Source organism: Muscardinus avellanarius (assembly GCF_963383645.1).
Source record: "Muscardinus avellanarius genome assembly, chromosome: 1".
In the NCBI taxonomy this organism is placed as follows: Eukaryota; Metazoa; Chordata; class Mammalia; order Rodentia; family Gliridae; genus Muscardinus; species Muscardinus avellanarius.
The window spans coordinates 12,743,270-12,768,443 of NC_137786.1; the positions used below are offsets into that span (position 1 = coordinate 12,743,270).

A 25,174-nucleotide genomic window follows, 5' to 3' on the forward strand; every position below is an offset into this window, starting at 1 on the left:
CTCGTGCCACAGACGTGAAGCAGGTGAGTCTGATTTTTGCACAGTGGGTCTTCCCCTCCAAAGCCATGGTGCTGTATGAAAGGGCAGGAGCATATGGAAACTTTCAAACAGAGAGCAAGAATGTGTGTATGCTAAGGAAACTGTCCAGTTCCCAAGGAAGACAAGAATGAGCTTTTAAAACACTCTTCACTAAAAATGCCTCTGCAAATCACATGGAAGAATATTTATTTTCACTTGTGTGGCTGCTTCCTGGAAGGAGGAATGAAGATGTGTTTTTAATATGTAGGGAGTGGCGTTGGAGCGCAGTGATGTAACCAGTTGGCTCGCAGACCACATTGCACTTCTTTTTTTCTCTCAAGTCCATCAGGAGGCACCGTTCGTCGTGTGTCTGGGAGAGGACCTCCCTCCAGAGGCACACAAAGCCCAAGTCAGTGAAGCTGGCCAGGAAGCCCGGTGCGGGGAGGGCGCCTGTCATTTCACATTTCACTGACTGGGGAAATTGCAGCCCTGGCGAGTGCGGGAGAGGAGAGGCATCTGGTTTCCAGAGAGCCTCAAGAATTTCCTTGAGCTCCAACTAGAGTCAGTGTGGTAGAATGTAATCCAGGACGCCTGATACCCCCACATGGGAGAGGACTGCGAGGCGGTGCTCAGAAGCAGCAGGACTGGAGGAGAGCAGCTACGCGCTCTGTCATGGGCTGTCCTGCGTGCATGCCTGTCCCCGTCCTGTCCCCCGTCGGCATCTGAGCGTGTGTTGAGCTCCTCTCTGGTTTGGCTGCAAGGGAGACCTAGGGCTGGGCTTCGGGACCGTAAGCCTCGGCCAGCTCGCCACTCGCCATGCCAAACGGAATTAAGCCAATCGCCACGCTGGACTCGCTCTCCCCCGTCAGCGCAGCCTACTGCAGCGACGGGCAGCCGGGCACCTGCAAGTACTGGATCCTCGACCTAGGTACCCTGCTTCCTAGTCGCTCAGCTTGCGCTGCTTTCTTGCTGTTCCCTTTCAGGTGGCCGTTGGAGAGCTTGATGTGTGCTCTGGAGCAGAGACGTTTCGTGCTCTGACACTGAAGTATGTTCAGTGGGGACTCCTGGAATGTGATGAGAAACTGCTCAGCTGTTAGATGTTACGAGGCGGTTTTGACATCTAGGCACAACTTTTGATTGTCTCTTTTGTCTCATCCATTGCATGTAAAAGCCTAAAGTAATCCAAGCTATAAATTGCCTTCTTTTGATGTGAGTTGGTTTTATGTCTGTTTCAGGTTGAATTTTGTGTGGGGTTTTTCAGGCCACTTGAGAGAGCAGCAGTGTCCTGACGTTGGTATTTGATGTCTGTGGTTCACCCTTATAACAACTGTAGCCATATGACAAGGAGGTGTAAAGTCAGGAGAGAGGGGCTCTCTCAACACCACCATTTTATTCTGGGAGAATGTGTATGCTGGGTTCTGGCTTTTTATACCCAAGTAAAGAAAAAAAGAGAGAAATGGTGATTCCTCCAAAGGTCACTTGAGAAGTAGATATGCTCCATTTTGAGGAAAGGGCAGGATACAAGAGAACCAAGATGAGGGAAGAATTAAGTCCAAGGCTCCCCAGAACTGTACCCAGGTGGCCCCCGAGGCAGCCAGTTTCCATCAGTGACCTTTGACATCTATCCAGACCATTCAAGCAGCAAAATGAGTGTCTCGGAGGCCAGCACCTCCGTCCAGGCTGGGGCAGTACCCCCTGAACCTCATTCCTGTCCCGGTTGACTCTGAGTGTCGGTACTCACTCCGTGCTGGCTGCTCCCACACGGGCACCCCAGAGGCAGCAAGGCGGAGGTCCTGGGGAGCTGGTGAGACTTTCTGGGCTCTTCCACTTCATGGTGAGCTCAGTAGAGAAGAAGAGTTAGTCAGGGCAGAGGGACCCACCAGAGAAGGGAGCACATCAGAGTGAAGGGGAGCCCAGAACACATGCATTCAGAAACTGAAGAAAATGCACTCTGTGTACATTTGTGGAATGCCAGAGAAAATGATATTATTATTATTACTTCATGGCCCTTAAGGAGGTAAGTATGGGCCCTGTGAATATTGAATTTGTTGCTGTGAACATAGTTTCAATAATATTCCTTGGTTTTTTTGTTCACAAGACTCTCAAAACATTTTTAGAGCCATTGATCATAGTTTTTTTTTTTATCTATTTGTATTAATGACCGTTGTTCCAGAGTGGTCAGCCTTGAGAGATAGTGGCCTCGCTGTGTGGAGGTGGATGAGCTGTGGGGTAGGTCCGTGGAGGGACACTAGGATTTCCTGTGATGGGTAGGTAAAAGATGATGATGCATAAGCTCTCTTGGTTGAAAATAATAACTGATGTGCCGTGAAAGGAACAACTGATCATGTCAAAAGTCCAATGGAAATTCTCAGCCACCAGCAAGCTCAGCATCTCACGTAAATACCTTGTGACAAACTCCATCGTCTTTGTCTGCAAATGGAAATAACAGAACATCCCCTACCCAGTATCATAAATACCCCCAAAGTTTAAACCAAAATTTTTTTGAGGAGCAATTTAGCGGAGCAGTAGTAGATCTTAAGATAAAGCATTCTCTCTGTAAAAGAAATTTTGAACCTAACAATATCCTAACACCTTCAGATTGTTCTTGAAGCGCTACTGTAATACTTATTTTCTAAAATACTGGAGGACAGTTGTGCTATTATGGTTTTTTTTAACTTCCATAGATGTATTTTTGTTCTGATAAATTTCAAACTATCGAAAAACAGGTGACAGTTCTTCAAGCTCTTAGCACAGAATTTTTAAGCTAACACAGATTTAAGAAAAAAATGGAAGACCTGTGGCATTTCTTTGGGGAAAAAAATTACTTCTTCACACTAAAGGTAAATTTAAAAAAGCAAAACTAGTTCATCTTCCCCACACCATACCTAGTGGAATCTAACTACCCATCCTTTTCCAACAACCCTTATAGCAATCCCAGCGCAATTTCCCAATGTGCTTATATCAGAGTGGTGTTGTAATACGTTCCGATTCTACCTATTAAATTAACTATGAGAAGATGCATATTGCATCAGATTGGAAAAGGAAGAATGATTCTGCCAAGTAGTCAAGAAATAAATCACAGAATAACTTTACAGTGCCCCTCAGATTATACAGAGTGATTGCAAAATCATTCTTACCCCTGCAAGCAATCTGGGACTTGACAGGTCAGAGTATTTGGGAGAAGACATTTTTCTGCTCCTTGGCATGGTCAGTGGGTCATCCTCCTGACCAAAAGTGAACCAGTCTTGCTCGGAGCAAGCTGCACAGAGCATGTTTCATTTGCTGATGTTCTCAGAGCCAATAACAACTCTAAACCAGGACAGTTTAAGCAATTGTTAGAAAAAGAACTCAAGAGAAGGTAAGGTCAAGAAGGCCTGTAAATTGTCTTTTATAGGGTTTCCCATGGAGACCCCAGTTCTGCTGATAATGGAACTATTGAATGGATTCTCATTCTAAAATAATTGTGTCATTTTATAGAACAGATGGGATCTATTCATACATATCCCCTGACTCAAGCTAGGGAAAAGAATGAACAGTTCTGTATCTTGGTGTACTGTGTACTTTATCATTCTTGAATCCTCTTCAAGTCCTCTTCTTTCTCTCTCTCTCTTTGGTTAGCTGGGAATATAGATTCTCACCAATGCAGTTTTTGCTTTTATAAATTAAATATAGGATAACGGAATTTCTTTGCTGAAACACATAACATGAACCTGTTCTGTGAAAGCGTCCGAAACATTAATAGCACTACCTAGTCCCAGCAAAGTTGTCAGTGCATGGGAATTCACGTCCCTTTGAGGGGACAAAAGCCAGAGACTCCTCGCAGTATAGACTGTGCAGGCCGGCTGTGGCAGACGAGGCACGGTGCAAACTGAATTCTCTTTCCAATCTTCTTTTCCCCCATTAAAAATCTCTAACTGAGTGAGGATTGAAGATCCGAAGTGCCCTCCTATCTAGTGGAAGTAGCACGTTATTGTGGCAGCCAGCGCACCAGCGCTCTCATCCCCTCGCCCCACCTGGATAGCCGCGGACCGGCCCTGGTCCCTCTCTGTGGACAGCAGCTTCTTCATCTGCCACACCCTCAAAGGGTGGCATGCTTGTCGGTATGGTGACTATGTTCTTCAAAATCCTCACTAAAGCTTTCTTGTTTTGTTTTACCTCTTAAGCAAACTGAATTTTAAAAGTTAGCTTGTTTCTTCACATTTTTGTCCGATTGATTGATTGGTTAATTGATTGATTGATTTTTGTTACTGAGGATTGAAACCAGAAGCATTCTGCCTCTGAGCTATACCCTCGGCCCTTTTTTTATATATAATTTTGAAACAGGGTCTTACTAAGTTGTTGAGGGTCTCCCCAAGTTGCCAGACCTAGCCTTGAACCTAAAATGCTCCTGTCTCAGCTTCCCAAGTACTGGGATTACCAGTATGCATCACTGGTAATCTATTTTTTATTCTTTATTTTGAAACAGGGTCTCACTGAGTTGCAAAGGGCTTAAGTAGCATAGTCTGTCCATGAACCGCCATCCTCCTGTCTCAGCCTCTCAAATGCTGGGATTATAAGCGTGCACTACCACTCCCAGCTTAAAACATTTTGCAGTTGATATTAAGAATCAACTGAAACCTCTCCTCAAAGTACCCAAAAATTCAAAGGTCCCAGGTTGCTGGCCATCAGACAAGATGACCACAGCTGTCTCTGGAATCCTTCTTGCGCTGTGGTCTCTCTGTGGAATGTGACCTCTCCAAGTACATTTTTTTACATATGTTTCAGGAGGAACATAAATTCATGGCTTTTCATTCTGCAGCATTTCCTCCAGGTGCTCCAAGTCAGCCTCTGGGGCGAGTGAGCAAGTCCATAAACACAGCCGAGTCCGCGGGGAGTGTGGGGTAACGAGCCATGGAATCCATCCAGGGAGCCGTCCTCCATTTCCTCTTCCTGTCCACCAGGAATGGTGGGGAGGGGGCTGGGGAGCCACAGCCCAGATGCTCCCGTTCATTTTTTTCAAGTTCTCACACAAAATCGTACCAGCATGAACAAGAGTACATCACACCCAGGATATCTGGTTTCTCTGAAACTGTATGTGCTCTCAGTAAACTGGAAATGTCACAGCCAGAACAGCAGAGGGGGAACTAGCACCCACCAGCAACTTTTTCTTCTAGTGCTTCTATGTGTAAAATGTTGGCCCTTTTACTGCCACTCTTAATATTTGACTGTAAGAAATCACCCCAACCAGACTCATTGTCCGCGTCTTCAGATGTACAGTGGAAAGAGCTTGTCGTTACATTTCAATAAAACTAACAGTTCCTGCTGTAGTGGAAACAGACCTTTACCTGTGAGCATGGAAACGTAGTGAGGCTTAAGACTAAGGACACAGGCGAGGTGTGCCATTCCTCTTTTCTATCCTGAAGCTGACGGATTAGTGGAGGGACTGAGTGCCCCGAGGGTCCAGAGGCACAGAGCTGAACGTGAGCCTCTTTAATAGCAAAAAGGGACTGTGCTGTGCTGACTGTGGTGGCGAAGGAACTAAACATCGAAGGTTTTCCCTTTGTCTCTCTCCAGCTAAAAAGAAAGACAAGCATCCAGCGCCGCCCAGCCCTGCCCCGCGCAGAGGCCGCTGGTTACCTCCCGCCCTGCGTGCCGCTGTATCACGGGGCGCTAATTAAAGGCAAGGGCAGGATCAGGCATTAATTGGTGCTCCTCGCAGAGGACCTCTGCTCCTTCTTTTTGTCTCCAAGCCCACATTGTTTCTTCCTGGAATAACTCCAGGCCTCCCTGCCTTCTCGCTAGTGTGCAGAGGCTTGAATAAGAGACAAGCAGGGCAGAGCTCTCCCCAGGACGACTTATTGACAATAGATGTGGGAGATGCTTAGAAAGCTGCCCACTCCCGAAGTTGGGAGCATGGTGTTCAGATAGAGCTTTCCTCCCAGTCCATGTGAATCGCTCCCAGAGCAGGCACTCCAGCCCCGTTTTCATTCTTTAGCTTTTGTTGTTTTAGTGGGTGACATCCTAGAAGAGTGTGAGGCAGCCCCAGAAATTACAGAGTGGTGGGTTTTTTGTTTTTGTTTTTTTTGTGTTTTTTTGCGGTACTGGGGATGAAACCCAGGGGCATTCTACCTCTGAGCTGCACCCACACCCAGCCCTATTTTTTTATTCTCTATTCTGAAACCAGGTCTCACTGAGTTGCAAAGGGCCTCACTAAGTAGCTGAGGCTGTCCGCAAACCGCGATCCTCTGGTCTCAGCCTCCTGAATGCTGGGATTACAGGTGTGCACCACCATGCCCAACTCTCAGAATAGTGATTTAAAAATCAAAATAAAGTGCCATTCAGTACTTGGGAGGGGGCAAGGTGTTATAAAATCAAACTAGATACAGTTACTGGATAGCAATCCTTAACCCTTTGTGTACCTAGGAGCTGAGCAGACCATGATGTTTGAGAGCCCACGCACATGCTAGGCGTTTTACCTCCTGGAATCTGCAGCCAGTGTTCTAATACTGTTTTTTTTTTTTTTTTTCACGTGCTTATTTTTCTGGAGTTGGAGCGGCATATTGCTTTTGTTAGAGTGTCACTAAAATACAATTGCAGAAAGAATCTCTAATTGGTCAGGGCTTTTTGTTTCTTGGTTTCTGAGATAAATAACCAGGGACTCTAGAATATAATAGATTAGATATGTGCTTTGTGGTTTGGGAAAATCGTCTGTTTCCTCATTCTGCACAGCTGTAACTCTTTCTAAACTAATATTCCATCCCCTGAGACTCGGAAACCATAGCTAACCTGCCCGTAGAGGATGTGGAGAGTGATAGTGCTTGGCAGGCTCCCTGCAGAACATTCCAGGCTCGTTTTTTACTCGGAGTACTGTATAAAAATGAGCATATCGTTATGTGGCTCTCAGCCAACGTTTGTGAGTTTTCATGGTTCGTAGCATGTTTGGCTATGTGTATCTCTATGCAATGCGTGCAGTTGTGAGGAGGCAGAAGACTTTTTTTTCCCAAGCTGACATTCTGGATCTGGTCTTAATTTTAAAAGAATAATAATAAAAAATGTATATATGAATGAAGTCTGTCACCACCTGAAATAAATGAACCACATGGTTTAAACCACGAACCGCACAATATTTTTTAAAGCATTTGGTATGGGAGGGTCTTTGTGTGTGACATGCTTTAACTTAAGAAGCCTACAGCTAGCCCTCAGAAATGTTGTCTGTTTCCCCTTTGACTAGGTAACCTATTTTATTTTTTCAGCAAATAATAAAACAAAGTAACCAAAAGTATGAATGTTCGTGGTAAAACATGCAGATGTAAGTATATGCCTTCCTCAGATAGGATTAAGTCTTTCATTCTGATGAGTATGGGGAGCCTTGTGCCTCTGAGTTAAACATTTGTGTCTTTTAAGCAGAATTAGAACCTCTGGAAGACAGAATCAGACAGATAGAATGGTGTGTGAGTACCACGCGATTGCCTATTTCTGCGAAAATTAACTTTCTGTTCCTGCCGATGATGGTTGTCTATTCAGGGTCATAATAAATAATGCATTGCCTTGGGAACAACTCAGAGAAATTAGGAGTCAAGTACACATTATTTTATAATAATAATGATAATGAGAGAACCTCTTTATCCCTAAGTCAGCCGTATATTAAATAATCTCTCATTTATGTAAATGACATGAATGTTCATTAATTTTCTCTGAGAATAACAGCCATTTGACTCCGGGGAACACAGGATCTCAGCATCTGAAGCTCCCGAGTGAACAGCAGGGCATTCATCAGTGTCCTGGGCTCAGAGCACGCATAGATGGTGCTGCCGGGCGTCACACTGAAGGATGTCACTGCCTGAGCCACGGGGCCTGGGTGGACATGGAATCCCACAGGGCATCCTGGCCTGCAGAGCCCCATGGAAATGGCCCTCAGTCCCCCCAAAGCTGCCAGGCCCGGGCATCTGCCTGTGGGCTCCATCATGGTGGGCCCCTGGCACCCAGGCCTCTGCCTGGCTGGAGCACTCCCAGGTGAGGGCTGGTTCAGAAACACCCCCCTTCCAGCCCTGAGCCCCACTAGTGCTAACGACCATGTAGACGATACATGAGGAGTGTGGGGGCAGATTGACAGGGGGTGGCAGAAAGCCATGAGAAATGTCTTCAGTTTACAGGATTCCAATGTGTGTTTTTCCTGTCTCGTTTTTGTGAGAGAGAAAAAAAAATTTTTTTTTTTAAAAAGCATCTTTTCATCCAGCAAGGCTGTCTTCAAACATCTGCTTTTGTTCTTGTGTAAAAGTCAGAAGTTAGTTCAAATCGCCTACCATTGATTGCTAGAAATATAGTTTCTGGGGGTTTGTCCCCATGTGATGGTTCAGACTCTTAGTTGCAAGGAAAAATAAAACATGCTGTTCATCCCTCCACCCCACCCTCCCCCCAAAAAATAAACTCACATAAAAAGCACCAAAAATGGCCCTGTCGTTCCAAGAAGACAAGAATGTGGGCTAGGAGCTCTCTCAGTTCTTAAGTCAGTATTTATCCAGAGTAGGCAAGGATGCATTACAAAAGTAAACCCTTGTGTTAAAGAAGAACAAAACTAGCCGGGCGCAGTGCGCAGTGGCTCATGTTTCAAATCCCCCGCTTGGGAGGCAGAGACAGGAGGATCACGCAGGTTTGAAGTCAGCCTCTCTGGTTTAAGAGACCCTGTTTCCAAATAAAAGTAATAGGTCTGGGAGTGTAGCCCAGACGTAGAAGGGTTTCCAGGAACCCCAGAACCACCAAAAAGAAAAAGTGAAAGAAGGATAATTATTTACAACTTTTTGTAACTGTGATTTGAATAGTGCCTGGGTGTCTACCAGATGGGCCATCAGCCCTGGGATGCCCTGGTTTTCCCTGCCCCACCTCAGTGATGTGGTCCCTGTGAGGACAATGGTGTCTCAACACTACATTGCTGCCAGGGTCCAGTGTACACCAGGAGCCCAATCTCTTGTCAATTCATGTTTATCTAGGCCTCTTGTGACTCCAGCTGCCCTCTCTCCAGCCTGGTCATTAACTGTCCACCGCGGCAGATCCTCTTGCACCTGGAGATCTTGGTCTGTCCGTTCACTAAATTAGTATTGAGTTTCTTACATCAATCCAGGCCAACCCATTGGCCATGGTCAATAATGACCCTTTGCTATTTTGTCTCTGAGGTATTTTTAAAGTCTTACTTTGGCGATATGTGAGATCCTGTTCATAAAGGATCGTGCCATCTGTCTAATTTTTGTATAGTGTCTTCACATTCTGTATTGGAAATTGTAGCAATGGAAACAGAATGATCTTTTAAAATGAAATGGTCTCATGAAAGTTAGCCTCCCCCGTGGAAGAAAGATGCTGGCTGTGTGGCATTTGTTGGCATAGCCCAGTATTCTAGCGCTTATGTCATGTCCTAAGTGTTTTCAGGACACTAGGAATCATAGCGTTTAGAGATTCTGAGTCCAAAGAGCACACACGCACAAGTGACTTTGGTGCACGTCCTGTTTGGATAGGAGGATACGGCAGGCTTTGAGTCTGTACTATTCCTCCTGTTGGGTATTGAGGAGGCTACTCTCTCTGCGTGACTTGGCTTGCTAAGAGTAGAGCACAAACTCTGTGTGTGTGTGTGTGTGTGTGTGTGTGTGTGTGTGTGTGTGTGTGTGTGTCTGCAAGGGTGTGCACACACGTGTTCTTGCTTTTAGTCTTCACAAAGAAAGAGGCAGTGCAGTTTTTTCACTGAGTTGGTTTTAATTGATGCCTGTGGCCACATTGTGTTGTGGCATTCAGAGATCACGGAGGTGGGGGGCTGCTGGTGACCCCTCCCGTGTGAACGTGTGGGAGGGGGCTGCGAGGGAGCGACTGTTCTTTATGTGCATTTTCTCAGGCAGCGGAGACCATGTGTTCTTCATTACAGCGTGAGCCTGGAGAGTCTGTGCGGGGCCTCTGGTTGAATCTAGGGATTATTTATTTTATAAGAATTTTATCTTGCTCCTTTTGTTTTTTATGCTCAGTTCCTATTTGAAAGCAGATACAGAGTTCATAGTTTTTGCAGTAAGAACTCCCTTCCCACCAAACTGTAAAGTCTGTAAAACATGCTTTCATATTCTCTCGCCACGCTTTGAGTCATTACCATTCTGCAGACTTGTGTTTGGTGCCTCTCCGCAGCTCCTGGCTTTTTGAAAGATTATTTCCTGTGCTGACATGAAATCAGCATGATAGTTCCAGCCCAGAGCAAAGCCTGGGAACTTGGTCCAGTGTGCAGAGAAGCAGGGGACTCGGTGGATGCTGGTTCTGCCCCATGGCTGGTGGTCCACCCTAAAGGGTCCTCGTGCTGGGGCAGAGTAAGACTTCAACGGTGTTCAGAGACAGAAGATGAGTGGACACGTGGAAGGGCCAGGAGCCAGCATGAGAAATAGGAATCAGCCAAGAAGTTTTCAGACACTTATTCACAAGTAGAATATAGATTTCAATTATGGAGAAATGTTATAAAAATCCTTGATTTTATATTCTGAACCACCAAATGTATAACCATATCTGGGCAGGGCAATTTCTTCTTCATTACTGATATTTCCCAAGTGATGCCTCTGCTTGTCTCACCCACCATCATCTTGAGATCCATGGCCTGTGAGATGGTGATAATCATTTGTGTAGAATGAAAATAAGATGTGGTCCCTAAAAGACGCAACTGGAGGAATGGCTTCCGGATTAGCTCACTTTTTTTGTGACCTGAGAGTGGATTTTAAAAAAAAATGCTACCTTTATTCCAAAAACAAGGAATTAAAATTCCATTTGATGAGTATGGCAATGACAGTCACTTCCTGAAAATATTTGAAGCAATTCAGCCAGCAGTCATACACAAACTTGTATTTTCCTTCATTAGTAATTTACAACCTGGATCTCCACATGTATATTACTGCCTCTTTTATATGGTAGAAGAGCTTCCTGAATAAAAACTAACTTGCTGCATTTAATTCTTAATAAGACAGATGTTTGAGAAACTGCCACAGGCCAGGTATACCTGATTAAAACTTACCTAGTCTGTTCTCAAAAAGTCTAATGGAATTACCTTCAGATTTTAGAATCAGCTGTTCCATGTGTCCTTAGATTATCTTTCATGAGCACACAGCAATAACTGCTTAACAGATATTTGAGTCCTTACAACTAAAACTGGAAATTAAGCCTTTGCTTTGGGCATTTGTCTGTGAGTTATGTTTATCCTGGTTAGAGTTTTTATCAAGACATCATTGAATTATTCATTGGACACATTTTTTTGAACACCCACAGTGGACACAAAGATGGGGATAACTTTCTCTAAAACTAACTAGCTAGCGAGGTGTGGTGGCACTTGCCTGTAATCCCTGCACCTGGGAGACTGAGATAAGAGAATTCCAGGTTTGAGGCCAGACTTAGCAATATATTGACACTCTCAGCAATATACTGAAACTCTCAGCAACCTAACAAGACCCTGTTTCAAAAACAAAAAATAAAAAAGACTGGGGTAAGCTGGGCACTATGGTGTACACCTGTAACCCCAGTACTTTGGAAGCTAAAACAAGAGGGTCAAGACCAGTTCAAGGCCAGTCTTAGCAACTTATGGAAACTCTCAGCAACCTAATGAGACCCGGTTTCAAAACAAAACTTAAAAAGTGCTGGGGTATCGCTTGGAGATAGAATGCCCCTGAGTTCTGTAGTTCTATCACCAAAAAAAAAAAAAACCTGGGATTGTAGTTCTGATGTAGAATGCCCCTAGGTTCAATCCCTAGTACCACAAAAATTAATTAATAAAAATAAAAACTACAATTGCTTGGGGCCATTGCATGAAGCGGAGTTTGAAATGTGAAACAGATGTGTCCTGGCAAATCTCCTTGTGGCCAGTGTTTCTGTGTGTCCGGGCCTGGCCTCTCCTCTGGCATTGCAGTGGGCGTCCCCAGAGAGGCCTGCAGCGCCAGCCACCCAGGGAGGCAGGCCTGTGGGGCCCGGCTGTCCTCTCCTCCCAATCTGGGCCTGGGAATACTTGTCCTTATTCATTTCACTGCGCTACTTGGTCCTACTTTGCTGTTGGCAACTTTTTTTCTATGCAAAAATTATCTCAGCATTAGGCTGTAAGTTGACCAAAGCCTGTACCTTCCCCCACTCCCCAGCAGCCGAGTACGGCCAGGAAATCACGATGATTGCACACATCAAGAAAGTGAAGGAAAAGAAGCGTGTTGCTTTACAAGATACTTGCACCCAGCACGTGAAGGCCAGATTGGAACCCAGTCCTGGGCTTGCCTGCCATTCTTCTGTAAAAGGCCCGCTCGGCGAGTACTGGCAGGATCCCTGCCTGGGGACCAGGCTTCAACCCCCAAACACAGTACGGACCGAGCACCACAGATCTCTACCTTCTTGTGCTGCTGACACTGTGAAACCAAAGCGGTGCAGATTTGGGTGAAATTTCCAGATTGAGGACTGGAGTCCTTCATTCAGTTACTGCCGTACAGCGGCCCCAGGGTCACCCTGGAATACTCACTTTCTGCCATGGAGAAACGAGGAGAGAGTTAAAATGAAATGTGATCCTCCTTAGCGGGATAGGGTCCTTTTTCTTTTCTTTTTTTTATAAGGAAAAAAAGTGCTTTTATTAATCGCAGATGTCCAAACTTACAGACTGGGAATAGAAAGCAATTTCTCTTCTCCTGCACCCTGGGGTGGAACTCTTTCCTGTGCAGGCCGGAGATCAGGACTTGGGCTTCCCCCCTTTTCTTTGGCTTCTTCTTTCTTTTCTGTTCCTAATTTTAAGAAGAAATCTAGAAATCTAGCATGGATCTTGTGTGAATTTTGGCTTCAGCAAAGAAGCCATTTATTGGAGGCTTACTTCAAAATCAGAAGAAATAAGATTTTTTTCCCAGAGATAGAGGTTTGTTTAGGAAAGTGGGAGGTACACTTTCAAGGGAGAATTTGGCCATCTCAAAAGGGAGCGAGTGTTTTGGGATCTTTACCGTTCTTATTTTATAGGGGATCCCCCCGAGGGGGATGGGTAGGGACACACAATAGGGGCAGGGGTCTGGACTTCCTCAGGATCCTCAGGTTCCCGACATCGATGGGTGGTGACTGGTTGGTACCTGGGCTTGGCCTTCCTTGTGCAAATGGCAATAGTGACCTGATTTTTTAAGTTTTATATTTGTGTGTTATGGCCATCTTTAAGCAAAAATAGAGGTGCTTAAACATTGGCATTCCAAATCGTGCTGCTCTGATTAAAAACCCGGTCAATAATAATACACATAGAGAGAGTCAGATCTAAATGAGGATTTGTTCATATCATCAAATATTATCAGAACTGATCTGGGCACGGTGGAGCACGCTTGTAATCCCAGCATCTGGGAGGCTGAGACAGGAGGATCACAGGTTCCAGCCAGCCACAGCTACTTTACAACCTGTTTCAAAATAAAGAATAAAAAATAGGGCTGGGAGTGTAGCTCACAGGTAGAATGCCCGTGGGTTCTATCTTCAGTAATGTAAAAAAAATTTTTCAGAAATATTATAGAACCTGGATTTGTTTTGTCCCTAATAGTTATTTTTCCTTGTGTTTCTTTGTAATTTTTGCCTGTCAACATTACAGATATACAACTTCTAACAGAATAACCTAAACAGTGTTTTGATAGTCATTACACAGAAAACAGAAAGGCTATAATATTGACCCCTGGTCATTAAAAAGGACTGGTAAAGCTTTCCTCCTGGGTGCTCAACAACGGGGATTTATAGAACAGTCAGAAACTAACATGGACAAGGAGACAACAGCCAGAATGTTGGCCCTAGCCCTCCAAGGCCAAATGGAACCCAAGGAATGAGTGTTGGCACTCCTAAGGAATCTGAAACTTCTGGCAGGTCACCCAACTTCCCAAGGAGAGAGACCGTGAAGACCCCAGAGACTAAGTCACCAGGACATTGTCTGTGAAAAGAGGGGTCGTGGAGAGAGGAGTGTCCCCACTGCTTCAAGGGAAGCCATGTGGTCAACGAGACCATGACCCATCCTAGCAGATGGCATAACTGGTAGAGGAAAAGCCTCACAGAGTCCCTAAGACTAACCCTGAGAAGCCATGACTGACCCTTAAATGCAAACATTTTATAAATATTTATATTTCCGGTCCCAGAGTGGGAAGAAAGGAGAGCTGGGACTCCGTAGGTCTGACCTCTTCGAGTGGCTGGCATTGCAGGCTTCGCCAGGACCCCTGCCACTGCAGGGAGAGGCAGCCCTCAGTTGCAGGTGCCAGATGACCGGCCAGCACACAGAAACAGCACTGGACACAGAAGACTTCCCTGTACATACTCAGCTAACGACTTGGTCTTGAACACCCAGCAGAAAAGTATAACCAAAAACAAGTGTGCTATTCTGGAGTAAAAGAAGAGTCATACTTGCGGAGCCATTTAAAAAAAAAAAAAAAAAACCTACATAACTTTACTAGCTGTCCTCTGACTCCGGTTCCATCTTATATTCTACATTATAATTTGTAATAATGGTACTTAGGCTTTTTAGGCTCACAGAAGAAATATAAAATGGCACTGATACTCAAACCATCTGAGTCTTTATGAAATGTTATAAAACTGAGCCTGTCTCTCTTGAGGTTTCGCAGACCCAGGACCACCAGACACCATAAAAGGAAAGATTTTTATTTCTGTCAGGTACTGGATTGTCTATGAGTCTGTTCAAAATTAAAAACTAAAACCTGTTTAAGTTCCCCTACATGCTATAAATCAGGAATCTGGCTTTTTTCTACTCTTGTGGAGCTTTTTCCTTTTGATTATGGGAATTTCTCACAAACCAGGAACTTTAAAGATACTGAGAGAGTTAATGAGAGTCTTCCATAAAGTAGGGAAAAGGATACAGTAACCCTAAACCTAAAGAAAAGATGCTTAATTTACACACCGTTCTGACAAATGTGTAAAATCAAAGGGTAGATAGCAGTGGCATATAATCTCTTCTAAAAATAAGCTTTCTTTGGTTTACTGTCCTGGGGCTTCAAGCAGATCACAGTGTGCACACCTGAGCATCTTTTTAAGTAACTGATGGGCTGATGCTGTCTCTTTATGATAAGTTTACCATGTCCTCTTAATAAGAGGCAAGTTACTTTAAAAACAGAAATAGAAGGAAGTAATCCATCTAGGTCATTTCGTTCATCTCTTTTTAGTATTTCCCAGACACCACGCCAGGCCTGTGGTGACAACCTAAGTCCCATTGTCCGGGTCCTCACGGGTTTACATAAATGCAATGTACTGAGTTCTGTAGCACCAAGGAGGCCAGGGCGCCTCAGCCATCCCACATTTGTCCATACACATTACAGTATAGAAAGCTGGTCCGTTTCCACTGTTTTCCTCTAGCCCCATACAGATGCCGCGTGCAGCTGGGTCGCAGCTGTCCAGCAGAAGGGCCCTGCCCGGACACGCCCCTACCCAGTCCAGGAGGCCTGGGTCTCTCATGGATCCCCCTGCACCTGGAGGCAGAGGCTCCACCAAGCACACTCCCAAACTAGCCACGAAGGCATTCTTGCAGACAAGAAGTCTAGCATTGGCATAGAGAGCAGGACTGAAGTAGCACTCTTTTTCTTCGTAGAAGGTCGTGGCATTGGGGGCAGACAAAAGATGAACAAGAGAAACGGGAGACCGGAACAAAGAGTCCGAGTGACAGAACTCCCGCCCCTGCAGCACACGCCCCGCTGGGTGATGTCCACAGGCACCTCGCCTGCCTCTGCCTGTGAGAACATCACTCAGTGAGCGCCGGGCCACACGGAGATGGCCTTGATCTACTCTGAATTGTCGCCCGGGAAGCAAACAGTTCACACACTCATAAACTTGACCAAAATGAGACGAACTTGTAGTTCACCACTAAACCCATCAGGATGTGCCAGCAACTCCAGATGCCACGGGCCGCAGTCGTTGGCTTCAGGGTGTCAGTTGGTATGCTTGACTGCGGAAAGAGCCACAGAGAAATAGCCGGTAGCTGGCGCGTTCGCTCACCTGCTTGTCATTATTCGACATGCACTTACTAAGCCCGGAGGATATGGCAGGAAGCCTGCCACAGCAGAGCACATAGTTACAACAAACCCGTGGGTCTCCTGGCTCGCGTGGGCCCCCGTTACTTTTGCTGTGCGAGTCTTCTCTTATGAATGGTGTGGCCACGCCTGACTTCGTTTGGTTACAGTAAGTGGCCTCGGTCTTCTTTCTGCCCCTCTCCTAGTTCATCTCAGGCACAGCAGGGGTTTGTGACGCCTCCTCACATTGCAGTCTACCCCAGTTGTCTCCCAGCCCCTACCTCTGCCACCTGCAGAGCTCCCTGTCCTGTTCGGTCATTCGGCTTACTGCCCGTATGTCAAAGAAATAACTGTCTTTGAAATACAGGCTGGGAGGCAGCTTGCTGTTTCTTCGGGCTGGTGGTTTCTGGTGTGTCCATTCAATACTCAAAGCCACCTCCTGTATGCTGGGCAGAGTGTGAGGCCCTGGGCGTGTGTCAGGCAGTGGAGAAGGTGAGCTCCCGCCCTTATGGGAGGGACTTACTTCTGACTTGCACAAGAGGGCCACTGGCCCAGCTCCCTCAGAGGCTGCCTTCAGCATTCCTCCTCCCGAGGCTCCCTTGGTCCTGCTCCTGCACCCCCTTCTCCCCCGCCGATGGGGTTTGTAATTGGCCTACATGATAGTTATGTGAGCCGGAGAGCACCGTGTGGTCCCGTGGGCAAGGGTACTGGGTGTAACACATCTGTGTCCAGCAGATGCCCAAGACTGGGCTCTGAGTCACAGCACAGTAGACAGTTGAGAAGTATGTCCGTGTGTGGCCAGCATGGTGTTGGTGTTTTTAAAAATGTTAGATAAATAAAGTGTCACCTGGCGTGTGGATTCTCCAAGTCCTCTTCCTCGCTTTGTCCCTCTCATGGTCACTTCCCCCGGAGTCCTGAGCTGGGCTGTGTCACCCTCCTTCGCCCTTTTACCCTGAGCAAACTCCTGAGAAGACATGGGGAGGGGGCTTCACGATATCATTTCTCCTGCCTCTTCTGGACCATACCTAAGGAAAATTGGCCGATATGGAAATGTTCTTAGTAATTCTCACTTGAGTAAAATTTAAAGATTTGTATGAAAATTACATGCATGCATGCATACATACATACACACACAAAAACAGGGAGGTGGTTATTACTCCTTAACAGATATTGATTAGTTTTCAACCAAAGTCTGCCTCTAAGAAAAATCCAGATCTAGCCGGGCATGGTGGCGCACACTTGTAATTCCCGCGCTTGGGAGGCTGAGACAGGAGGATCGCACTGGTTCGAAGCCAGCCTCAGCTACTTAGTGAGGCTCTCAGCAACTTAGCTAGACCCTGTTTCCAAATAAAATATTAAAAAGGTCTGGGAGTATAGCCCAGAGGTAGAAAGCCTCTGGGTTCCACCCCCAGTACCACCAAAAAAGAAAAATCCAGATCTCTAAAAATAAGTGCCGCTGCTGCTGCTGAAAAACGCGTCACTTACTCTGTGGAAGATTCTGCCCTTCACCGCCTGTGTCTTGGGCGAGGGAGCACGGCACAGTAATCAGATGGGCACTGGTTGTCTGCAAGTGTGTGGAGCCTGAGTGGAGGCTGCTTCTCCTGCCAGCTCTGTCTGTAATCACAGGGTCGGCAGGGATTCGCACTTCTGCTTTTCTCGGGAGCCCTGAGGTAAATACCGCTAATACAGGTGTATGTATAAGAGAATGTTTTCAAAGATGAGTTTAATATATCTTTAAGACTTCAAAGATTTGAGAGAATAACAAACACAGTGAACGATGGCCATTCGTACACATCTGTTTCTTAAAGAACAGCATTTTCCTGGACATTGCTGTACGGAGCCCTTGCGTCCCGTAGAAGGGGCCGCAGGTCCACGGTCAGTGCTTTCAAGCTGTAAAGTAGCGCCTCTCCCTACTCCACAGAGCTGCTGACTGTCCACCGTTATCTTAATCCAAAAAGATATTTTTCTCTTGAAAAATCATCAACCCAGAGGTGACTGTATGTCATGTTTGAAGTCCAGTGAGAAGCTTGACTTGGATATGTTTTCTGCACAACTTGGGTTGCCTGACGAGAGCCCCCACCTCCTTCTGGCTTGAAAATGTGTTATTGTTTTTGTTAATTGCTGCTGATTTACTCAAACGTGTGGAATAAGATTGAGGTCGCAGTGCAGAGCGTGCCTCTGGCTTGGCTGCAGACCCTTGTCCCTGTCACGCCCCTGGCCTGGACACTGGCCTTCCCAGATGGACACTCTTGGTCACAGCCTGACCAGAGCACATCTCTCTCGTCTCTTAGATATGTGATTATACAGTTATACTGTATTCACTGGTAGTCAAACTGATAGATTTCTTTGACAGGATTATTTTACAAATATGTCAGTTACTCTAGCTAAAATCTTTAAATTTTTTTTCTTTAAATTCTTCTTTCTTGGTTTTCACTATTTTTGAAAATAATTTTAAACATCTTCCCTCCAGTGTCAGTGATATTTTAAGCAATTGATGACTTTTTTTTTTTTAAGCAATTGATGCCGTGATACTCATCTTCAGAATTGAAGTTACTTTAAGAGGGGTCAGCATATCTTGAGAGAGATCGTCTCTAGAAAAATTTGTTTGGTGACCCTTCAAGAAGTAAAAGACCATGCATGTGAAGGATCAGCCTGTTATCCATTTCTCTCTTTTAGGTAAAGCCAACAGGCTGTGCCTCCACAGCCTACCCGAGCTTCTGAACAGCTAGGGGGCTAACGCACACCAGCCAATCAGCACAGACCTCAGCCCCAGGGGATATGTACCATGTTCAGTAAAACTTTCTCCTTCCCTCTTACTCCCTCAGACTCGCTTTCCGTCTCCAGCAACGATGCCAGTCCCCCTGCCTCCGTGGCCTCGCTTCAGCCCCACATGATCGGGGCCCAGAGCTCACCGGGCCCCAAGCGGCCGGGCAATACCCTGCGCAAGTGGCTCACCAGCCCGGTGCGGCGGCTCAGCAGCGGCAAGGCTGACGGGCACGTGAAGAAGCTGGCCCACAAGCACAAGAAGAGCAGGGAGGTCCGCAAGAGCGCCGACGCCGGCTCACAGAAGGACTCCGATGACAGCGCGGCCACCCCGCAGGACGAGACGGTCGAAGAGGTGGGTCTGCACAGCCACCCGTGACCACACCATGCACATCCTGAAAGCCCTCCCAACGTTTCAAGTTAGAAGTAGTTTGCTTGTCATTTGATAAGCTAATTGGATTTACCCCAATGCACCAGTGTCACATAACCCCATTTACTGGGATGTTAGGTTAGACAGATGGTTGGAACAGCCGAATGTGTGCACAGTCCTTGGGGTCAGCACCCCCCCCCTGCTCTCTGCAGAGAAAGCTCCACTTTTAAACTTGGAAGGACCTGTGGAGGATTTAGATCAATTCAATTCAAATTGTTTTCCCCCAGTATTTTACTCATATCTTGTCCTAAATTGAAAAAAGAACCTAATTAATCTCCTTCACTGTCCAAATAGTAGAGACAGGGTTATTCCCATGTTACCAAATAGAAGTGGACGTAGGCCAGCCAGGAAGTTTTTTTATTTCCTTTTTTCTGGGGGGCTTTCAATTTCACTGCAGGAAACAATCCCTGTGTGATCCCAGGCAGCCTTTAGCACTAGAGGTGTTGGCGAGGGGGCCACAGTTTTAACACAGACTCACCAGTTCTACACAGGCTCAGAAAGGAAAAGAAAGAGGCACAGATCTGGATTTGATTCTTTTTGTTGATCAGATGTGTTTTCTGCTGTTCTTTTCCCGGGAATATTTCTGCCAAGGGTTTTTGCTGGAACAGGTGGTCCATCGTGTACTTCCGTATTGCTGTATAAATCTAGGCCCTCTTGACCGGGCAGGGTGGCACACGCCTACGGTCCCAGCGCTTGGGAGGCTGAGGCAGGAGGATCACAAGTTCAAGGCCAGCCTTGGCAACTGAGTGAGGGCTGGTCTCAAAATACAATTAAAATTTTAAAGAACTGAGGATGTAGCTTAGTGGTAGCTGAGTTTGATCATAAAAAAGATCAATCAGTCAATCAATTTGTCCTCTTAGTAGAGCTAAACTGAATGTTTATATAGAAATTAAAAAAAAAAAAAACAAGAATAGAGGAAAAAAGAATGTGATAAATATTCTTAAAAAGCATCTTGGAAAGCCGAGCACGGTGGCACTTGCCTATAATCCCAGTGCTTGGAAAAATTGATGGGAGGATTATAGGTTTAAGAACAGCCTCCGCAACCTAGGAAGACCCTGTTTCAAAATATGGAAATAAGCCGGGCGTGGTGGCGCACGCTTGTAATCCCAGCATGTGGAGGGCCGAAACCGGAGGATCGCGGTTCGCGGACAGCCTCAGCTACTTAGCGAGGCCCTCTGCAACACAGTGAGACCCTGTTTCAAAATAAAGAATTAAAAATATATATAGGGCAGGGGATGTGGCTCGGAGGTCAAATGCCCCTGGGTTCCATCCCCAGACCCGCAAAAAAAAAAAAAAAATGGAAATAAAGTAGGGCTGGGTGTGTAGCTCAGAGGTAAAACGCTCCTGGTGGCATATGCCCAAACCCCACTACTTAGGAGACTGAGACCGTATGATCACAGGTAAGGTAAAGCTCAGAGGTAGAACGCCCCTAGATTCAATCCCCAGTAACTAACTAACTGACTGACACTCTCTCTCTCTCTCTCTCTCTCTCTCTCTCTCTCTCTCTCTCTCTCACACACACACACACACACACACACACACACACACACACACACACACTTGGATTGTATTTTTCTTTATGCTCTTATTATTTCAGTGAATTTTACAAGGTCCCAAAAATGAAATCGATGAGGCTGAGCTGAATCAGCACGGGGGCTGTGGCTCTGACTTGCGAACTGTGTGTGTCACGGTAGATTGAACTCAAGGGCATTCCACCTCCAAGCCACACTCCCGGCCCTGTTTTACTCTTTATTTTGCAACAGGGTCTCACTAAGTTGCTGAGGCGGGCCACGAATCTGCAGTCCTCCTGTCTCACACCTCCCAAGTATTTGGGATTACAAGCATGTACCGCCGCACCCAGCTGTGATAACTTTTTTTAAATTGTCCTCTTGAGGCCGAGTGAGTCAGGACCCTAACGGATAACGTCACAGTCCCTTCGGACGGCATGTTCATGGCCCTTCTCTCTTGCAGACTGGCAGAGCCGCTGGATCGCAGCAAGGCACTGATGTCACCACTGAGGTCACTGAGCACCCGTTCCGGGTCTCTGCCCTTCCCCTAGGCTTTGCTCACTGACCCTGTAGGCCCCAGTGTCTGGTAGTCGCAGCCTAGGCTCTAACGACCATATGTTACTCGGTTTCAGAGAGGCCGGAACGAAGGCCTCAGCAGCGGCACGCTGTCCAAGTCCTCCTCCTCGGGGATGCAAAGCTGTGGAGAAGAAGAAGGGGAAGAGGGGGCCGACGCGGTGCCGCTCCCCCCGCCCATGGCCATCCAGCAGCACAGCCTTCTTCAGCCGGACTCGCAGGACGACAAGGTAAAGGGGACCCCGTGCTCCGTGCCCAGGACGGGCCCTCCATAGCCACTCTGTGCCAGCCTTCTCAGGAACTAGGGACCACGGTGCGCTCTCCAAAAGTGACTGGCACCCCCATTAGAATAAGCCCTGAGCCGCCATGGCCATTGGTTGACACGTCTAAATAGGTCCAGCTAGTGCATCTCAACGATGCTTCGGGGACTGCTGCTTTTAATTTTCAAATTTCTTCATAAATTAACCAGAGTCCCTGAGAGCACAAAGAGAGAAAACCCCCACGCAGGCTTTCTGAGGGTGGCACCACATTGGATAGGAGGCCATCTTAGCTTCCTCGGTGAGATGCACTTGTTCACAGTTACCAGTTTAAAATAAGGTTGTGTCGTGTTTTCCAACGTGAAGAACATGTCTGTAGAATCAGTACACCGATCGTGGGCACAGTTACCAAAGGGCAGGAATCAGAGGGCACCATGAGTCTCCTCTTTGGGTGTATATAGAGGCTTTAAGCCACACAGATATTTTTCTTTCTTTCTTTCTTTCTTTCTTTCTTTCTTTCTTTCTTTCTTTCTTGTTTTTTTTGTCTTTTTTTTTTTTTAGTTCTTCCATAATCTTATTTTGTCTACCCCAGTTGTAGAACCCTAAAAATAAGACATGGAAAAGGCAAGCTTGTAAATGTAGCTTGGCCCCTCAGACCCATGCAGCCCCTTGCAGTTGTCAGGCATGGGAAAACAAGCCACAAAGTCATCACTGGATTTTAATTTGGGCAGTAACCAGTTGTCTGAATAAAACAGAGAATGTTTTCAGCATGTTTTTCTCTCTCTCCCATCCTCCTCCCCTGACTCCCCTCAGTCCTGACACAGTTACTCACTGGGTTAATTTTGCTGTGTTTGACCGAGGACCTGCCACAGCCAGAGACTGGCACTTAAGAGGCCACATCCAGCCACGCTGTGGTCTTCACTCAAAGCAGACCTTTTCCCACCCTTTCTTTGTAGAGATCTACTTCCCGTCCCTTTTTGCATGCAGTCCGAGGCAGCTGTGGGGCTGGGAGCTACAGGTCTTAGCCTGCATTTGGGTCCTTAGAGATTGGAGTGCGTCTGAGGTCATCGAGACGCTCGGCCGCAGGGCCTTCAGTCACTAGCCAGGAAATGAGTGCCGTGTGGGTTTTCTGATCATTTCTAAGCAATTTTGTGACTCTCTGAGCTATGCCGTTTGTTAAATTCCTAAAGTCTGAATGGTTATTCAAATAGTGAGCAGCCAGACGTTGTTTAACGGATTCACCAAATCAGTCCCCTGAGCCGGGCGTGGTGGCGCACGCTTGTAATCCCAGCATTTGGGAGGCTGAGACAGGAGGATCATGGTTCTCGGACAGCCTCGGCTACTACTTAGTGAGGCCCTTTGCAACTCAGTGAAACCCTGTTTCAAAATAAAGAATAAAAAATATGGTTAGGGGTGTAGCTCAGAGGTAGAATGTCCCTGTGTTTTATCCCCAATACCACAAATAAATAAATAAATAAATAAATAAATAATAAATAAGATAGTCTCTGCCCCCGTAATTGCAAAGTCGCACTATATTCTTCTATTCCCTAGAATCACGTATCGTTTACTGCTATCTCTCAGGATATTATCAATAAGAGATTCTTCATTTACAGAAATCTGTAGTGATGTTCCCAGACAGTATATTATCTTGTGACTAATTTTTTTTTTTTTTGTTCTGTTTTCTCTTTTTCGTAAACTCTCACTGCAGCATTATGTTGATTTGTGTTCGGTGTCCGTTTGGGCTCAGTTTCCTTACCTTTCCATTTGATTTCCTTTGTTTGGTTTTGTTTTCTTCGCTCCATATTCCAAGTTCCATTAGACCAAACCAGCATTTGTTTCGTAAAGTACACGCGTTGGTCCTCATTTGTAAAAGGCTCGCTCTAAGTGTCCAAGTCTGTGTCTGTCTCCTGTGAGAAACTCATCGCTAAGACAGCCAGCCACGGTCGCATGCGCCTGCTGTCCTTAATATGAAGCAAGGTTCATATTACTTATGTCCCTCTTCAAGCCCCCAGTTAACCAGCGGTGCGAGTAATCTGCAAACGCACTGCGTTTGCTTATTACTGACGCGCGGACTCAGTAGCCCCTCCCCAGACTTCCTTCCTGTCACCCCCGTTACACCCCCGGTTCTAGCCATAAGTGGCATCTGGTAGCTTGTGAGGCCTCAGCTCTCCTGTACTCTGCACTAATCAATGGGGAAATGGATGGCACAGAAAATGGTGAGCTTGTCCCCCTCTCCTCCCTCTCGGGTCTCCGCGCCCTGGCTCCTCTCCTTTTCTTTCTCATTTCTTTCTTTTCTGAAGCCCATAAACACGGTGAAGCCACTGTTGGGATCCTGGTTTGTTTCCTGGATGTCTAGGGATTCGCCCATTAGATCCGAGCTCCCACGCTTTCATTGGCCAGATCACGTTGGTTCTCCTATGCCGAGAGCCTAGCCGGCAGTCGCAAAGGGACAGTTAGGATGCTCCCGGGCCCAGTCACCTCTCTGAGAAGCATCATGATGTGACATGACTGCGGATTAAAAACAGACGCTGTCTGCTTCCCACATGTATCCCAGACAGGTTTTATTTAATGTTCCATGTCAGAATCTTGTAAATATTAAAGGATAACTCTAAATAAATGCAAACAAAGACAAACTTGTGGTCTTTTTGTCTGGAATTACTTTGTAAAAAAAAGAAAAGAGGGAGCTTGCCAGGGGAATCCGCTGTCTGTCCAGTCACTAATGTGAGACCTGCCCCTGCCCCTTTCTCTTCTTAACTCTGCCCTAGGCCTCTTCTCGGTTACTCGTCCGCCCCACCAGCTCCGAAACTCCTAGCGCAGCCGAGCTCGTCAGCGCCATTGAGGAGCTGGTGAAGAGCAAGATGGTAAGGAAGGCTTCCGCGGGAGTCTGAGGCTTGGAAACCGCTCCTCTGTGCTGCGCGGTGGTGGGCTTCCCTGCGCCCAGGTAGTGCTGGGGCCACAAGACCACCCCGCCGCTGACCAACCCCACGACCAATTTGAAAGGACTCACAGAATTCTGAAAAGGCGTTATTCTCAGAGGTGCAGTTTATCACACAAAGGACAAAGATTAAAATCAGCCCAGGGAAGCCAGGCGGAGGGTCACATGCTTGTAAGCCCAGCATTTGGGAGGCTGAGACAGGAGGATCGCAATTCACAGCCAGCCTCAGCTACTCAGTGACGCACTTTGCAACTCAGTGAGACCCTGTTTCAAAATAAAGAATAAAAAATAGGGCTGGGGGTGTAGCTCAGAGGCAGAAAGTCCCTGGGTTCCATCTGTAGTCTTGCTGCAAGGAAAAAAAATCAGCCCATAGAAGAGGTGCCCAAGGTGGGTCCAGAAGTACTGGGTGTAAGCTCTAAGAAAGTTCTAAGTCAGTATGTCCTATAATCCCAGTGCTCGAGAGGTTGAGACAGGAGGACTGCAGGTTCAAGGACAGCCTTGACAACATAGTAAGACCCTCACCAACCTAGGGAGACCCTGTTTCTAAAACAAAGACAAAGCCGGGTGTGGTGGCGCATGCTTGTAATCCCTGCGCTTGAGAGGTGGAGACAGGAGTTTCACGCAGATTTGAAGCCAAGTTATAGAAGGGTTTCCAGGAACCCCAGTACCACAAAAAAAAAAAAAAAAAGACAAAAGGTTATTTCTTATTTGGTAAC

General features: G+C 46.4%; 1 protein-coding gene across 1 annotated transcript in view; it reads left to right on the forward strand.

Moving 5' to 3' along the window:
• The window catches only part of TRIO (trio Rho guanine nucleotide exchange factor), a gene marked incomplete at both ends in the record, with an annotated part of 341,738 nt that overhangs the window by 281,451 nt on the left and 35,113 nt on the right, over positions 1–25,174 (forward strand). The window contains 3 exons of the mRNA XM_080704883.1: positions 18,818–19,110; positions 21,326–21,496; positions 24,289–24,384. Coding sequence (XP_080561009.1) covers positions 18,818–19,110; positions 21,326–21,496; positions 24,289–24,384 — 560 coding nt within the window. The remainder of the gene's footprint in view (positions 1–18,817; positions 19,111–21,325; positions 21,497–24,288; positions 24,385–25,174) is intronic.